This window comes from Dermacentor silvarum, chromosome 9 (genome assembly GCF_013339745.2).
Source record: "Dermacentor silvarum isolate Dsil-2018 chromosome 9, BIME_Dsil_1.4, whole genome shotgun sequence".
In the NCBI taxonomy this organism is placed as follows: domain Eukaryota; kingdom Metazoa; phylum Arthropoda; class Arachnida; order Ixodida; family Ixodidae; genus Dermacentor; species Dermacentor silvarum.
This window is the reverse complement of record NC_051162.1, coordinates 8,550,418-8,569,320: the sequence shown is the minus strand read 5'-3', so window position 1 is coordinate 8,569,320 and position 18,903 is coordinate 8,550,418. Positions and strand designations below refer to the sequence as shown.

The following is an 18,903-nucleotide window of genomic DNA, read 5'->3' as shown; positions in this document are numbered from 1 at the left end:
ATCGCGACAATCTAACACTTTTGCCATGGGAAAACGGGTGAACGCCATTGTGGGGACTGCATCCAGCTATATTTAGAAGAGGGAATACCACGTGGTAGCTGGCCGAAACAGGCGAAGAAATTAAGGGGCTGATTAGAGAAATCCCAGCCAATCATAGGCTTTCTGGACAGGCCAAAGACGACGAAGTTCAGCAACAAGAGATGATGGCTGGACCACTGTTGATAATTTATACTGATAGAAACGTCGTGAAATTTTGTGTATGTTGCATAGAATTTATGATTTCGGTTACTAACTACACTTCGCTATATATGCCAAAATAGCATTCTCCAAACCCGTTCGTGCGCCATTAGATTCGCACGTGGTAAGTTGTGGTTTCGGATGTATAATGCACACAACATAAACTGGGCATATATGTGCAATTCCTGAGACACGCACACAACGCAGAAAGTAAGGACGAGGTCACATACGTTCGGAAGAACTTCGTACACACATATTGCATTGACAGTAACAATACAGGAATGGGGCTGCCACATATGGGCAATATTAGTCGCAAATACGTAGTAGCGCCTTGTGGTGACAGTTCAAGAATGTGCTGTTTAATTATAAGCACTCCGAAGGGCAAAAGTATTTCTTGCTGGTTGCCGTAAATATATCTGTAAGACGATCATTTTCATGGGCTTGACTGTTTCTTGTATATGCATGGTATGATACATTTCAGCTAGTGCGCAGGCGTATCAAGAGGCCTTCATGGTGGACATCTTGGTGGGACATTTGTTGACTCGGGTGACGTAATAGAGTATAAAAGTAGACGTTTGTTTATGGAAGTTAGGACAGACACCGCGGAGCAAGGCGGACGATACGAAACAGCGACCCTTGCTGTTCGTTCGTCTTGCCTACACAGTTTTCTGGCCGCCTAGGGATCTCTAGGGAGCCTAGGGAAGGCTTCCCTAGGCGAGGTGACGTGGGTGCCGGCTCCCGTGGCAACTAATCCGGCGTCGCTCAGTCGCGCCGGCGGCACGCCAGCCGGCAGGCGCGTATAAAAGCACGCCGCCTAGCGCACGTGCTTCGAGCCCGGGTCCTCGCCCAGCACAGGAATCACCACCGTCTGCGAGACCGCCGCTTCGGAACGAAAGGTGAGCTGTGGCACAGTGCCTGGATACTCGGGGAGTTCATGGCAAGATTGCGCTAGGCGCCGCTCCTTTGTGAAAGCGGTGTTCGGGCCAACTCTTGAAGCGCGCCTGCTTTCTTAAAGCATGATGCCTCGTTACCCTTACAACAGCCTATGCAACATTTATTGCACTACAAATTTCGTGCCTCAGCATTACAGCCCCAGTTTCAGCTGCGATTTGACTGGCGTCAGAGAAAGATTGCTGTCTCGCGCCTTCAGTGTTTGCAACTGCCTTATTGTGAATCGAATAATTGAGGTTGCCTAACCAGAAAACTGTACCCTAACGGAAATTTTGACTGGAACAGAACAATAAACGGTCTTCTTGTAAGTTTGGTAAACGCGATCCTAGATCGAAGCATTGAAATTTAACGGGTCGGAACAACAAGGTTTGGGCATTTCGGTGAAGCTTAGTCAAGAAATACGTTAGGCTAAACGATATACCTCTCTTTCAGAAGTTGGAATGACCTACTGACAGTATGTTATGTCTCGCATGTGTTGCATGCAGCAGTTAGAACAGACTCCGTATACATAACACAAAATATCGGTACTATAGGATGCGATGTTTCTAGTTTAGAGCTTCTCAGTTCGCGATCGGCTTCATGGCAGAAAGGCTGTTCGGGCATTTATGAGGAACCGCTCATACGTGTTGCAGCTTAATGACTAGATTCTTGCCTTAGAAATTCAAATACCAGCTGTGAAAAAAAGTAGGATCTGAAATAGCAAGCAAAGTCTTAATGGTTGCAGACCAGAAGAAATGCATGGCAAAAAAAAATGTGCTCGCCAAGGGAACAACGGCAAGCAAACCAGAGAAACCATTTGTCAAAGTTCTTGCGAGATTGCATTGTGGCGAGAAACGAATGTCGCTGCCCGAAAGGCAAGCTCTAGTGTCAAGAATTGTGTGATGAACAGCACCGCGGTCACGCGCAATAATACCAATTTGAGAGTGAAGAGCCCAAAATAGTTGAAAGGCCCTTTGAAAAACAAAAGGAAAAGTGTACTGGTAGGCATATTTCTATAGATCTTCCTTACTTTCTACATAGTACATGGCTTGGTGTTTTGCGTGTTCACCGTGCTACTGATAGCCGATAACCATCGGTGACCACACTTGATGTCACTATGTCATCATTCGCTTCTCGGGCGTTTGCGGCGCCCGGTTTTGCATTGGTGTTTCGATTGCGATGGGTATATGTGGTTTAGTTATGTCTAACCACAACGTTTAGGTCAAAGCATTATGTAGCAGCAGAAACTTTTTGGCAGCCAGTTCAGCTTGCGAACAACATTTTGCACTTCTCTCATGGGCAAGTGGTAATGCGAGCAGTAATGAATAACCGCGACGCGTCGCGCAGTGCGCTTGGACAGAATTCTATCACGGATGATACGCAAAACCATCGCATTTGTGGTACATGGATGAAATTGAAGAACGCCTGGTGGAAGGCTTCGTCCGTGTGCCTCGCTCCCTGATATGAGCACGACAAGGTACCGCTTACTGGAACTGCTACATTTGTTTTTGATAGTCTTCATTTTAATGTGCCTTAGTATCGCATTGCGTGACGGAGACGGAGCCAGCCCGTGCTGTTTGTGAAACTTATTCTTTTTCTGCTTAGCAAGCCTCACTTCCTTTCTGTATTACTGCGCCGCAAGAGCTTGAGCAGTTGCAGACAACGTTAGAAAAAAGGCAGAAAAAGGAGAACGAAAGTAACGTGGGCATGGGTAACTTATTTTTAATTTTTTGTACGCTTTGTTTGTCTTCCGTCATTTGGAGGTTTGGTTTAGAGAAAATGCGCTACTTATAATCGCTTTGTTCTGCTGTAACACTCAATAAGGCTTATCAGCAATTAAACAAACCCTAAGCGAAGAGCAAATTGCTTGTGTTGTCATCAAGCTAACGACGCAAGAAAGCTGTGCGCAACGGTTAAGAAAACACTGCTACGATTTCACCACCGCCTGTCGCTCTGTCTAGACTTAACGAGGCAGTGTCCCTCCGTGTGTCGCATCTGATCTCCTGCTTTTCTCTTTTTACTTGTGCCAGTTGCTCGCACTGTTACAACCCTGGGGCAGAAAAGGAAACCAAAATCAGGGACAACTCTGCCTTGACTAACACTTCTTGTCGACTGCTGGTGCTGCTCGGTATACCGCTGAAATGATTACAGCTAATGACGGGGCTCTGCCGAAATACCCCAAGACTTTATTATTACTTATATTGCGGCCAATATATTCTTGTGCTGCATGTTCTATAACATCGACGTAAAGTTGTAACACATGCGCACATAATTATGGTAGCTGCTACTAGAGCCACCTTGATCTTTAGCTGTGCACAGTTTGACAAATGTTGGTGATTGCAAACAAGCGCGTGCAGACATGTAGTAGGGAAGGCTACATGACCATGTGTGACCAGTAAGAAATGACGCGGCAAGAATATTGCATATTATGTGTCTGTTTTCCCTTTGAGATACATCACGCACAACAGCAACAAAGGGTTGCGGCTACTGCAACTCAAAGATGTCAGACGTCGGCACAGCAGCAATGAGTGCGCGACGAGAGATAACAGTCCTTTTCGTTGCTAGGTTTTTCATATTTCACAACTAATAAAAGAACGAAGGAGGCGGTGACTCTGCGGCACACTGTCGGACGTCACATATTGCGGCACCCGAAGACATTCCAACCACAAGCCAATGGCACTTATGCGCAGCAGTCACATTCAGCTCCGAGTGGCGTTTCTAAATACGCGGCTCATGGCTACGTTAACGTTCTACGGCGAGGAGAAGTGACGAAGCACTTGCAGTTGTGCATGGAGGCATTGGGAGACAGCTGCGTGTTTGTTTAGTGAAGAACTCCTCCGAATAAACGGTATGGTAGGGCAGGCAATCTATGGGCGTCTACCTGCAGTGTTCACCAAGCTTCCTTGTTTCGCTTCTAAACCTCTCGAAAGGCACACAGTAGATTGCACTAGGCGGTGTTGCTGCACTGAACCTACGCGCGGAGGCGTTTGGTGTGTCAATGAATTAAGGTAATCTATACATATAGAACAGGTTTGGCGATCACAGCAGTGTTCCTGTTCAACAGTACATATAAACTTCCGGGAATTCGTAGTATCGGTGGTGCTACTGTTGTTTCTGCGGTGCGGCCAAAATGCGTCAAAATTTTCAGTTGCCAGCTTCAGCTGAGAATGCAAGGAGGCACGCCGGAATGGGGGGAGGGGGGCTGCGGTGCTGTTATTAATTATGCAGTAATAAAGGGAGATCGCTTTATTGGACGTTTCTTACGTGTAGAATTGATGCAGGCCATGTTTTGTCAACGATCAGTACTATTAGCGTGATCAAGGTAAATTGCTCGTTGTAAAGTACTTAGCTTCTCAAGTTTCTGGTCGTGTCCTCCAAGCTACACCCCTATATGTTGTTACTGGAAGAATGCGCTGGTTGTACGCGTTGCTTCTCAACGTTATTGGTACTTGCCATGTATAAACTTGAGTGCCTGTTGTATATATTTAACCGGTTTTTATTCATCTGAAAACTTTCTTTTCACTGTTCACACAAACGTGTTTCCACTCGTCTTCAAGTGGCTACCAATCAAGAAGTCTTGCTGCCGTGCGAGGCTTTCGAAAATTGTCTTAGTCTTTTGCGTATTAATTCCCTAACCCAGTTTAAACTGTAGAACATTCGGTCATTTGCTATAAGTCATCTCTAAGTCAACGAACAGGACGGTTCATTTGAAAACCAAAAGTTGGTGAGTTATTCCCCGTTGGTCCTTACACGTAATACTTTTCTATTTTGCACGTTCAGTACTTGCAAGAATACTGGAGGAATTGTCTCCTCGTCTCCCAGCCTTCCGAAGTGGTAATTGCTGCTTTCCTTGTGAATAGTAGTGATATACGTGATGTGTCTATAGATATTTATTTATTTAGATCCTAATAATACATAAAACTTATGACTGTCATGACACTGAAGCAACAGGAGAGAACTTCTAACTTGCTTCCTTGCCTCATGATAAGTCCGGACACAGCGTTGCTAAAACCTATCGTTGCCAATACATGACACATTTTGGCATTGGAAGACGACGTTATTGCCCATATTACAGCGATTATGGAAAGGACTGGGTTTTCTGACGCAAGGGCTAATAATGGCCAAATAGCGCTAACGAAAGAGACAATAAAAAATGAACTACTGAGCAGAATGTTAGAGTGCTACAACATGTGTCAAGTGCATCACATGGACTTGGTAAAACAATTCCCCCCCTCCCCCCACAAAAAATCACTGGAAATTTAGGTTGATCTTGTGAAAGTTAGTTAGTAGAAGCTTCCTCAATACTACAAATTACCAGAGGGGCATGGTTGAGTAAGCTGGGGAGCTCCGATTTTATAAACTGGGCGCGACATCTGGCTCTTGTTCTAATTTTGATGAAATTTCTGTGTATGTAATCACGTTTGATTGTACTGTTAGTGGAGTACGATGAAATGCATTTTGATGCTCGAAACAGAGCAACGATAGGGGGTAGCGGGAATAAAGAGAGGACAGACAGTCACTAATTTTTGTGCCGTTTCAAGCATAGCATTTGAACATGAACCAACTAGCCCACATTAAAATGTCGCAACGAAAGAAAGCATGTCTTGGCCGGTTTTTAATCTATCAACGCGACCATTGGCAATATTTATACAGCATACCTTTTTTCAATATACCGTGTTGTTTGAGGTATATGGCACCGCAGATAAAGTGTAAGGTTCATTTTTTCCACTGGTACATGTCTGACAAGGGCACAGAAGCTCTCGTTGGTGCAAATACCGTGTTATTAACGCCTTTCGCGTGGCCTCCTGATACCAGCATGCACATCAACGCAACGCGTCCTTACTTAGTAGACTTCGCATCGCGCACAGCTTACGCTCTACGTATGGGACAATGCTCTTTGACGGCAGCGTCAGTAGTCTGTTAGCCCAGAAAGGACACAAAGCTGGGACGAGCAAACACAAACGCCGACAGCTACGCAATCCAAACAAACAGTCGAACCAGTTCTAATGAAGCATTGTCCTCGTTAACGTCAATACATTTGTTTCGCCTAAAAGTGATGCATTCAAAGTGATCGCAAGCTTTAGCGATGCGCTGAACGCGTCTCGGAAAGCTGCGGTTGTGAGAAAACCACCAGCGACGTTGTAGGCGTCGCACTTCTGTGGTGAACGAAGGAAAACCGTGGGCGTTTTGCCAGCTCACAGAAGACGCGTTTACATACATGCGACAACTGGCGCATCGCATCACATCAACTTTCTAGCTTATGGCATCCATGTAAACGGGGCGAATGCGCTAGAAAAGCGCGTCACATTAATGCGCGAGACGGGGGTGGATTGAGAAGAGTAAGTCGACCTTCGGAGTTCATGTAAACGCGATAGCATCCTATTAGGAATTATGGGAAGGCAATTTGCTGCGGATCTGCTGCACTCGACGAGCGGCGGCACAGCAAGGTCGCTGAGAAAATGGCGACCCCGAAGGCTACGCAAGAAGCGGTGCTTTGGCTAGGACGTGCGACACCGTCGAGAAAGGATTAGGTAGATTGAGCTTGACATTTAGTGTTCGTTCCACTCAGATAAGTGTATGCACTCTACTGTATAGTTTTACTTGGATCTGAAGTGTACCGACGGACCCAGTAAAAAGGTTTATTGTAGCTATAATGGAGCGTTTGGTATCAGCACTCTTCTTTATAAGCAGACGTAGACGCAGCAAGTTAAGCGGCAATGGCGGAACCAGCTCAAGGCTTGCACTGTCGAAAAGTCGTCTTCTTTCCGTCACCATATCTGTTTGCGAAATAGTAAAGAGGGCAACTATGCTGACAGCCTCTCTCAGAAAACGAACTTTGTCGTATACGAAGGAGAAATGCGGCGACTATTGCCTTGTGTGTGTGCATGGTTGAGCCACTCTGGTTTCGACAACCCTAGGAATGGTTAGAGCAGACCCTACGGGTTCGACTGCAGCGCATCTTCCACTGAACTGATAGCAGTGGCCCATGAAGTACTACCGCTCATCTGTATTGGCGTACCTCGTCGGTGGACAGTACTCCCCTATTGAGAATAAGCTTTGCAAGCACTCTCTGGACATATCATAGACAAACGAAAGAGCAACTTGCCATGGAAATAGCTTTGCTGTATGCAGAAACACATGAAAAGGACAACATTGTAGTTGAATATATAGCAATACATTAGGACATTTGAGAAGCGAATGGGCACATGCAGCAACACAAATTTCATATGCTAACGTTGATTTAAAATGACCGCCTTCTAAAGACATGACGTCAAGATCAGCGCTCATCTGCATCATTTACAGCCTCCAGTGTGCACTCGTCCAAACATCGTCAGAATCGCCTTTGCCCTCTTGAACCAGACTCACGGTTCAGGATTCCGCCTTATGCAAGTGTATGCAGAGGCTCAGAATGTCGTATGTTCGATGGTGCCGTTAGGTAAAATTGCTCCCAATGTCGACCACAATTCCACGCTGTCAAGATTCCAAAAAGAAACTTACCATCTTATGCAAATGGGCTGAGTCTCAGGAACTCAATGTCATATCGTTTTATTTACACAAAATTTCCTGGTTCGATCATTTATTCAAATACTCGATGCTCAGCAGCGCTTACTTTTTGGTACTTCTTTTTAATCCATTAGACCACTCGTTGTCTACTAGGTGGTAGGTAACCAGTGGTATATGAGACAAGGTAGTGCATTTGATTGTCAAGTTAGCGCTATAAAACACATAGAAAAGTAATTTTATTGTTGTGTACAAGCTTATATACAGAAATAAATATCAAAGAAATCTTATTATACGAAAAGAAAAACATGTGCCACCAGTTGTGAAAATGTGAAGCAACCAAGATCAGCAAGTCGTTCTCGGTCAATGCAAGGAAGGGCATGCAAACACAAATACTGTAGTCATATTGTGATCTCAGCTGTTTCGACAGTCTCCGTAGCAGGTAGATGAGGGACCTTTTCTGAAATTGGACAGACAACCACGGCGACATTATTTATTTATTTATTTATTTATGTATGTGTTTATTTATTTATTTATTTATTCATTCATTCATTCATACTGAAGCCCAACTGGGTTATCGCAGGAGTGTGTGCATACATTGGATGTGACGTCAAAACATCTTTCTGCACAAAACTTCAACACCGTAAAAAAAACATGAATATTCAAAATCAAAGACACAACAGGTATAATAATAAACATAGCATGAATCAATTTTACTGATGCAAAATTTCCTCTAAAGGCAACGACCTAGTTTCATCTGGTAGTATGTTCCATTTTTCAATTGTACGAGGAAAGAATCTGTACTTAAATAGGTTAGTACGCAGTTGAAACGGTGCAAGGTTTAGTTTATGGCTATTCCTAGTAGGTTTCAATTTAGCAAGAGGCAGATAGTTGTTCTTTAATGAGTAGCATGGGGTGTTAAGGAGATTATTACTTAATGAGATCATTACATACCTCTGCATTCCGCTACTAGCTATTGTGTAGTGTAAAAAAAAGAAAACCACAGCGTGTTCATGGAACCTTGCAGAATCTCTCGCCAGCTTAGAGCGAAGCCGTCTCTTTCGAGCAGTTCTATTGTACTAATAATTTTCATGCCCCTTTGCACACTTAAAAGCATTGCCCGCACATTACTATGACATGGCCCCAGATTTCTTGCAAATTGAAACTTGGTGTGCCATTTCGCTATCAGAATACACCGCAAACTTACATGTTGTTGTATATTGCATTTGAGCGGCATAATAACTGCTTTAAAGATAAAATAGTAATTTGACCCGTATGCTTAAAATTTAGCATACACATGAGATATATCTATTTTTACCAAATATGCGCTAGGCGGAACATTCCGTAGGCCTGGGCCATCGAGGAAACTACCAAAACGATTCGCATTACGCATGAAAATTGTGGAGAAAACGAGCATTAAGTAACTATCTACAAAGCCCCTTTTTAAGCAAAAACCGTTAGACAGCGTGGATGCTGGTGTCGTGCAATTGCATACTAAGAATAGTGAAGTGCCTCTTTGCGCCGGCTGCCAAGACGGCCGTTCATCCAGCGTGGAGATTATGGGCAGCATACAGATATTCCTGCCTAAATTCTGTCGGTATGTGTTAGGACTACCTCTCAGTGTTGTGCGTTACACTTTTTCGAGCTGTTTAGTTTTCATCGCGAAATGTCTGAATTGCCACAATTAGTGCCAACGAGCCTCCTATTTCTGCCATTCGATGACTTCGAGCACGTTATAAACCGATAAAATTGTTTAATATAACGGCCCACATCAAGCATTATTTGACATCTGCAAACCGCCGCTGTAGCTGAATGGTTGTGGCGTTGCGCTGCAACGCCCAAGGTCGCGGGTTAGATTCCCGGTGGCTGAATTCCGATTGGGGCAAATGGCAAAAACGTTCGTGTCGTGAGTGCAAGTTAAGAGCCGAATGTATTCCGCAGCCCTCCATTACAGCGTTTGTCATAAACCACCAAGCATTTTCAGGACTATAAAACATGACATTTTGACATCCTTAAGTTTACGTGATATCAGCTAAATATGGCGGCACGTTAGTTCAGAAGTATTGTGATTTTCCCAGGTGCTGAAAATCACGCATTTAAATCAATTTCATTGTTAATGAAAAACATTTACCTGCTCCAAATAAACGTTATGAGTCTATACTGCTGCAAAATAAGATGAGACGCAACGGGCTTTTTCAACGGATATACGCGAAATAGTTATAAAATCCATGCACTACTCACGATTTCTATGTATACTGAGAGACTTGAGATATGACCGTATTAGCACGTTACTCTATGGCTGGGTCGGGGCGACTCGCACGAAGCCTGCAGAGCGCGACGTGGGCAGTCCGTCTTGGCCAAAAAGCGGGCGGGCGTCCTTCTGCCGCCGAGTGAGTCACGCCGCGCTTCACGCTCCATCGGCCGCGAGGGGGCAGTCCCGTTCCCACGCGTTGTCCGGCTTCCGCTTCGAATCCATCACTGCGGAGCGGCGGAAACGCGCTGCGTATGAAACTTCTGGCACGCGTAAAGTGGCCAGGGCTTGCCTCTGGGTGCAATCAATTCGAGGAATGAAGCGAGTGTTTGGTGGGACAAAGAGATGTGTATGCAGGGTTAGGGCTGTTTTAGCGAACCGAAGCCGTAGGAAAGTAATATGCCCTAACACCGTCTGCATTTTAAAGCGAATGTTCGTTCGCAAAACCTCGCGGCCTTTCTTGACCGTGGCAGCTGCTGTGTCCAGCCGAATAACGCACACACTGTACTTCACGAATATAATGAATCACATTATGTGCAGGATTTCTCAGGTAATCTTCGCATATGATAACCTTGGGGCGAACATAGACACAAGAAGAATATACGACAACAGACGGTGCTGTGCCTTTCTTGTGCGTGTCTTTATCCTCAGTTACTTAATACGAAGTTCACGCACTAAGAAGCCGCAATGTCTACCACATTGTCCCAGGTAACTTTCGCCGAGGTTACAGAACGTGCAGACACATTCGAGGAGGACGTGACCAAATGCGTAATGTTGCTTAATGTACGGAGCAAGTCGCACTAGTAATTGTAGAAATTTTAGAAAGCTGCAGAGCATTCTAGGATACATCTTATTCAGTGAATTCTAACTTCCTGCTTGTTGCGTAAGCATTTTTTCGTCGTTTAAAAGAAAGCACGCGAAATATGAAAAAAAAAGCACGTCGCATGCCCACTTGCGAGCAGCGATTGCAATCCTCCGAAACGCGGCGCGTATGAACGAACATCGCATAAAGCCAATATATAGCATATGTGCATAGCTTTCTATGCCTTCCTCTCCGAGCTTTGGCGTGTCTGCCTTGTCGCTCTTTCACCAAGTAAAGGAGGCCGATCCCAAGATAGTAACGATTGTAATGAAATCTGTGCCGCTGCCGGATACAGTCTTGTGTCGGTGATGAAATAAAACAGGACACCGGCCACAAAATATTTAGTAAGGTTAATGCTGGTGAGATACTGGTGGCACTTTGTAGAACACTATGTTTGCCGGGAGCTTAGCGGCACATGTTTTGGTGCTTCTTGCAAGTTCGTAGAACAGAACACATTCATCCAACGACTGATACCTGATACAAAACGTGAAAAGCCAGATATGCGTTAGAGACACTGAGTTGTGACGTGTCCATGGCGTATCCATTCTCTGCGTTTTCGACCCACTTTTGCAGCTGCTGTCCTGCCGAAGATTACCACTTTAGACGCTTGTATGTGCAACTGGTCATGTGACGCTGGGTATGTGCTCACTCCTCGCAAACGCTCCTAAAAGGGTGTGTGCCCTACTTTGCAAGCAGAACAAAAGGAATGAAGAAATCGGCAGCCAAAATTTGAAATCGGCTGCAGAGGAATGATGGAGGACTCGGCAGGAGAAGTAGCCAAATTTGAAGAAAAATGTTAAGTGAGCAAAATGGGAACAGAGCGTGCATTCGGCGAGGGTTTCTGAGCTACAGAGAAGCGAAGGTGTCGGAAAGAAAAGCAGCCACCTGTAATAGAAATAGTGACGTGAGCCAAATAAGACAAAAGAAGGAAGACGAAACGAAACGAGAACAATGAGTATACATTGAGGTGAATGCTTGAGGCCGCACCTGCGTCGAAATATTTTTGTCGTTATATTATGATCATGCCGTTAAGTTCAAAGAGGCATTTCATCGAATTTTGTCATTAGCTGTCCATGTGCATCAATGGCGTTACGTTTGCATAACATTTGCATGAAAATCTGCTCAAACATCAAAGAAAGCTTCGCTCAACACCGATTCCCACATACGCGTGAGATCCGTTGATTTTTTAAATGCGTAAGTATTTCTATGCCTACCCAACGAGAAAACTGGACTGTCCGTCACGTTAGACGATCTCTTTCAAGATAGGACCCGCAACAGAGAGCGAATTTATCTTCGTGCCGCCTCTCGCTTCAACGCGAACTAAGCGGCGAGAATACAGTGCGCACGAAGGTATCAGTACTCCGCGCACTCTGTCCCCGTCGCAGATCGCTTTCAAGGTGGGGTCCGCGCGGCCGCGCTATACGCAGCCGCCGCCGCCGGAGTATGGTTGATGACGGTTCGTAATGGCTCGAATCAGATGGATAAGCCGCTAAAGAGCGATAACGGCTTATTAGCCCCGAGAACGAACAAAAGCGGCGCTGCAAGCGCCGCTCGCATGACGTCATGGCAAGGATTGGCGCTTGTCGTCTGCTACCGTTCGGGCTGCGTCTGGCCGCCTTCTGCAACGTTTCCGTTCGCTCTCGTTCCCTGTGCTGATGCCCTTATGACAGTCCTCTCAAATATATTTTGGCGATGTCTTGATTCGTGAAAATGTATTGAAAGAGCTTATTCGATAAACAACAATATATTTCTGAAAGGCAACGTTACAGTGCCGGCCAACGGAGGTCAGTCCGGAGCGGTGTGTTTTTCATGCGCTGTTCTACACTCTGCAGCGGTAGTTGACGTGGATAATAAAAGCATTACCGCGAAAACATAGGATAGAATAATCTAGTTAAGCGACCATGCTTCCCGTGGTGCAACAATCATGTAAGACACGCTGGCTATATAGGACTTCTGCAAAATTCATCTTGATTTTAACCCACTAAATCTCTTTTGCTCACGACGAGCTGTTCATTGGCAAAATATTGAATTTTCGCATTCATTCACAGAAACATTTAGCAGTAGCACGAAGACTAAACAACACACCAGTATAGAGTCTACCAGTACCGTTTGCTTTTTGAGCTCCTTCTCAATATTAAGCCGTTCTTAACGAGTTAATTTTAAGCGGCGGTAATTTTAAGTAAAGCTCATTGAAGCTTTAAGCAGTTTGCCGCTCACAAAAAGGCATGGACCAATATGTATTCTCTTTTTAGTGCTACACGCTCTACTCAGTTCAACAACTTAGTGCCGCTTGTTGATTGAGGAACCGTTCTGACCGATCTACTTGGTGAAACTCACACAGCTGCTCGGCGCAACTTTTTGGGCGAAATATGTCTTTTAGACCATATGGATGCAGCCAACAAGAAGCCGAAGCTTAATTCTTTAGTGGTATGAGACACATAGAAAATATCAGCATTCGCAGAAGGAGGTCAAAAATCTAGTGAATTCATATGAGGCTCGCATATAGGTATAGTATTTTGTTTATGAGGCTGGTATACGAGGGGGTGTTTTATGGGCTGACGCAGCGAATAGTTCTCAGTTCGTATAATCAAACACCATTGTTGTTCGAGACATAGTCATGCAGACGGTAGTTGCGTGACGATGTTGCATGACGAAGCTGCCCGTTCCAGGCAGCCGAAGCTGCACTCTAGTGCCTGGAATATGTTATAGTGATTCCAATTGGCACTGCAAAGGACTGCTTCGTGGTTTCAATTGGACGTTGTAGTGAACGGAAAGTTTTCGCGAACAATGCGCGCCTCGTTATAACTTCATAATGATTGTCGGTTGCTTCCGTTGCGGGAGCTAGGTGTCTACCATATTGTCCATATAGACCACTTCAGGCCACTATGAAACATAGCATGGCATGTAATTGCTTGGCTCTTGATCTTAACCACGAACCTTTTCTTTCAGGTTATTGCTATACATACATGAAGAGCACTCGTGTTAACAGCCATGTAGATTGCTTTTTCTGGGTGGCTGTTTCGGAGAAAGGTGAAAGTAGTAGCAATGTTTATTTTTTTTGGTGGAACATGCGCGCCTAACTCTTGTTTTCAGCAGCACCCACTTTGAGTGGAACAACTCTACAAAGTAATAAGAAGCTTGACGAAAGCTTCGCAGGCAGTATCCTCTTCTAACATATTGTATAATGTGGGTACCAAATACCAGTATTGCTGTCCCGTGTAAAACGAAATGTTTGCCATAACTAAGTACTAAAGGAATGTTAAGTTTGGAGCGAATCGTCGAACAATTAAAATCTTTAATACTGAATTTGCAGACATTGTTCTTACGCAATATTTATGAACAGACACGGCGCACCTCTGCGTTGCAAAAGCTGTAACCCCTGCAACTCTACATAACTTCTATATCCAACCAGCAAATTTTCACGATTCACGCAGTTTCGAAAAAGAGACTGCACTTTAGGCGTGACAGCAGAAAGCAGACAAAACATGATTCAGGAAGTACGGCTGGCACGCCCCATACACCGAGCATGCACGAAACGAACGAGCGCGCGCGGCTGGCGAGCGAGCCGGAGCGAGCGGCGTCCTGGCCGTGACGTCACTCGGGTAGAGTGCGCCACTCCAACTTCTCGCCGCTAATAATAATCGGACCGTCGTTGGCGCACCTGCAGTAGTTCTCTTGCGTCATCAATTCACCTTCCCGTGTCGCCGCAGCAATGTCCTGTATACTGGTCGGATCAACATTGATTAAGGACACCGGGCTGCGTGGAGATGAGCAAGTGGCACAATGCTTAAGCATACTTTGACAACTCACAGAGGAGCTTAAGCGCGAATTTTTGTTGTTGTTATAGTCAGACTCTGGTGCAGATAACTTTAGTTGTGGTATTTTATCCGAACATCTCAACTTTCTTCGAAGCAATGAAAAAGCTGGTCTGTTTAAGCCCCCTGTGCGTTTGATGCCAAAAATTTCTTCGGCTGTCGCCGAGAAACGTATACCTTAGCTGTGCGAGGTTGATGGATATTGATTCGTTGAGGAACACGTGCTATAACCCCGCACTCACTCCAAGCTGGGAGTAAATGCAGAACAATGCCAGCAGAAGCACTTGTATGTGACGCTTCGTGCTGGCTGTTGTGGACACGCTGACTCGTTTCGTCTCTCCAGCACTTCAACTTAAAAAAAAAGAGAACGCGAAAACTTGATCCATCTTTAGCTTCTTGAGCTGGGCCTTTGGTTTCAGGGCTTTATTTTTAAAACCTGACATCCGTGATAGTGACGAGCTATCGAGACGTGAATTTACGGTCATTCCTCGAAAGCGCAGTCATTTATCGCGATTGGTATGACCCTTACCAGCAAGCGTCTGATGCTCGAAAACCGCGCGAAAATGACGCAGCTTACGCCCTGTCATGCTTTATCGCAATACCTGCCTTGGAATGCGACTTCTCAGATTCGAATAGCCAGAGGCCACGGAATTCCGCACCAGTTGCCTGTGCGCGGAAGCGAGCACTAGCTACGGTAGAAGAGAAATGAAAAGTTTCCTGTTTGACCTCCAGCCTAGGCCAATTGGTGTCTGTGAAAGCCGTCAAAGCGTTAACTGGCCGAGCGATGGTCCGGTGTTGCGCGATGCGCAGCCTCCCGGTGCCGACGGGTAAGTGCCGCAGAGCCAGGCCCGCTCTTACGCGGGCCCCATTCACGCCTGCTTACGCTCGTGTCCCTCACAGGATGACCAGGACGACGCTGCTGCTGCTGGTGGTGCTAGTGCTCCCGCTGCTGGCCAACGCCTCGGGCGCGGCGCAGACGCCCTCGCAGCGCCGCTGCGGCCGAGTGCTGCGCGAGTTCATGGAATTTGTCTGCGATGGAGTCATCTACGACCCGTACGAGTCGGCTGCCCCCAAGAGGGCGCTGTTCGGTACGTGGGCTTCTAGGGACGCCGAGCATTGTTTTCTGCACTCCGCTTCATACTTCGCAGGCAACGGTGCAGCAGCTTCGCAAGTCATGCATGTCTCTCTCCACACGTTCCGCAGTGCACTCGTTGCTGGCTGGCGATGATTTCTACGGAACAGGAGTTTCATGTATTGCTGCTAGAACTTGTGGATATAAGGCGACGTCGAATAACTTATTGGTCGACTTTTCAGCTGCCTGTATTCGATGGGCTGTGTGTTGATCGCGAGCGGAAGCAGTGAGCCGTGGCAGCTGGTCGCAAAAACCTGTCACTCGACTCGCAAGGCGGCAAATAGGTTCACATCCGAGGCGCCTTTAAGCAATTATTCCGCCTTATTTTACGGTACAGATATATGATACAATAGGTTAAGTGAGATTACATGACGCCTATCCGTGTATTTCTTTCATATGTGGCGCACCATCTTTTGATTGCAAATCTGAGTAGCGAGAAGTCTCCTTAGCCTTCGTAGCGTTGCCTGTGCTACATCCGTAATCATACTACCTTTTGTAGAATGCCAGGTTATAGCAGACGTCGACCGCAGTAGCAACACTGGTAGCAACATATTGTGAAGCTTTGTATAACTCGTTAGACACGTTATTGTGTTAAGTGGCGTTTTTGTCGATGAAAGGCATGTCGACAATTACCTCATTTCGTTGCCCACAAGAAATACCACAGAATATGGTCTGTCACTACAACAAACATTAGCTCTGGTGTCACGTTGCGCTCAAGACGGGGCCACCAATGCGGCCGCCGGCTTAAGTGTTTCCAGTAACGCGGAATTTGCATTTACTCTTCTAAGTTGGCTCATTTCACTTTTTTTGCGATTGAAAATATACCTTTAAAAGTTTTCGGCGTATAATTGTAGGAGATGGTACTAACCTTTACGCTAGCTAATAAATTGAACACAGTCCCTATGGCAATAGGTTCCTCCACACGTTGCTTACAGAGACTTCACAAAATATCCGTACCGGCGCTGCTACTCTTATGTGGACGTCACGAGTCGCATGTACGGGCCTTCAAGCAGACATCCATTCCAGGGTGCAGATAGGGAGCGCGCATGCTGAACTTTTAAGATAATTTACGAAAACCCACCACAGATCAGCCTGGTCGCGGTTGAGGCACACTGATCAGAACGCTCCGAAAATGTGCGATGCAAATTCTGTTTTACTTCTTGCACGAAGAAAATCGGTGGGTTTGCTCTGTTGTGTATCTATATTTGCGGACAAATTTCCGTGGCAGTGAACGGAAAGCTACAGAGGCAAAGCACGCACAACCGAGAGCGCTTCTGAAAAAAAGGCCCACATTGTCGTCGGTGTTAGTTTACGTTGGGGAAAAGAAAACATAGACACCTTATTTGCAACAGCAATGCAAGATAAGACACAGAACTGAGCGCTGAATGTGACTGGTTCTTCTGTATTTTTTCTCCTGATTGGGGCAAATGCGAAATCGACGCTCGTGGAAACGACGCTCATTCAGTATCAGTTCTAAGAAGCGCTGTCAAACGCTGTCGGAATATTCGGCGTAAATGTCCAGCGCTCCGACGCTTTAGCTCTTCGTTCATTGCCACTCAAGTTTGTCCGCCAAGTGCTGTTGCTGTGCTCACATGCGGCTTATTACTCCTGTCGCAGGCCAGCGGTTCTTGATGTCCGGAGAAAAGTCCCCTGCGCTGGGCTTCCTGCGTCCCGAGACGGCCAACCAGCTGCTGGGAAAGCGAAACCCGCAGGGTGGCATTGTGTTCGAATGCTGCTATAAGGCGTGCAGCATCGCCGAAGCGCAGAGCTATTGCCCTTCGTAGGCACCAACGTGGTGGATCGTGAACTTCTGCTCATCTCTCAGGACCACGAAGTGTCGATGGCGAATATTGCGCGCAAGATAAAGTCCCATCGAAGGGGAATACCTAACTGCGTCGTCTCGTGGCATTTTGCTGCCTTCTGCGCAGCGCGCGTCCACAGCACAAAGTACAGCGCTGGCGCGCGCATTGTGGAAATGGCACGCACTCTGCGTGGTTCGTTCAGTACACTTCGAGATTTATGGGAACGCCTCTAGATCAGTTGGCTACAAGGATGACGTCTAGGGCACGGAAAAAAGAAATATTCGTCATAATGAGCTTCGCTCAAGAAACGGCTTTGCCTGAAAGCACGGAAATGCTTCAGGAATGCTCCCTCTATGTGATCATCGACTACTTAATTTTTAGGTCGAACTGTAGAGCTTCAATTAACACAGCAAGTTTGGCGAGTTGTTAACTGAACATATTCTTATAGGGCTGAGCAGTGCAACCCCGAGGAAGGACAAGGGAAGTAGACGATACGAGCGCTGACTGACAACTGGTAGACCCTGCGTAATTCCGACCGAAGAAGCATGGTCACAGCATTGGAGAAGAAATTATTCAAAATCTGCACAAAATTTTCAGACGTGGCTGACACTTGGATAGTATGGTATGAGAGCGGTGTGGCACTGGGGAATGAAGCGCCAGTCGCACAAACCGTGCAGTCCTGATTTGAAGTGAGGCTTAAAGAATGGGCGGTCATACCACAACGTTTAAAGAAAGGAGTACCTTTAATCAGTTGACGATCCTAGCAACAGCTGACGATAGGAGATTTTACTGAGTGCAATAATTCTAACGTTCTAGATATAAGATATCAAGATCTGTTGAAGTGACATAAGTTATATCACGTTCAACCGCACTAGAACACTGATATTCCAGTTCTTCTCATTATTGGCACCGCGAAGAAAATTGTTACAGTGACAGGAAGTTCCGCAACTCTTCCCAGTAAGGCGTATATGCCGCGCCTGGAATTTTACGTTTACATGGCATACATTAGTAAAATAACGAAAGTTAAAGCCGCATACGCCACTCCTTGGCGTACCAAGGCTACTGACCAAGGCGTGCACTCGAAGGAAAGTTTGCACCCTTCGGGCCTTATCTTGTCCCACCAGAATAATCGTCATCTAACTTGCACAAATTTCCTTTATGTGACGTTGCACGCACAGTACATACAAGTCACGACCGACATGCACGTTATCACTGTGACATATCATTATTGGCAGCAGAGTAGCGAGCGCAGAGTTTTCAAAAACGCTTGCAAGACAGACGACGATCATTGTTTGTGGACAAGATGCACTCCAAAGGGGCTTTTTAGAGTGAGGATGCTCCTTTATTAGATGTCCGTGTTAGCAATGTTTTAA

At 45.9% G+C, this 18,903-nt stretch overlaps 1 protein-coding gene across 3 annotated transcripts in view; it reads left to right on the top strand.

The window, feature by feature from the left end:
- The first annotated feature begins 846 nt into the window (after positions 1-846).
- The window catches only part of LOC119464644 (bombyxin B-2 homolog), a 30,203-nt gene continuing 12,146 nt past the window's right edge, over positions 847-18,903 (top strand). The window contains exons 1-3 of one of the 3 annotated variants that reach the window (XM_037725666.2): positions 847-1,133; positions 15,497-15,684; positions 17,346-17,729. In XM_037725666.2, coding sequence (XP_037581594.1) covers positions 15,498-15,684; positions 17,346-17,512 — 354 coding nt within the window. In that variant the 5' untranslated portion in view covers positions 847-1,133; position 15,497 and the 3' untranslated portion in view covers positions 17,513-17,729. Of the gene's footprint in view, positions 1,134-15,305; positions 15,424-15,496; positions 15,685-17,345; positions 17,730-18,903 lie in introns of those variants that run through there. The other 2 variants (XM_049656554.1, XM_049656553.1) reach the window with 2 other exon arrangements.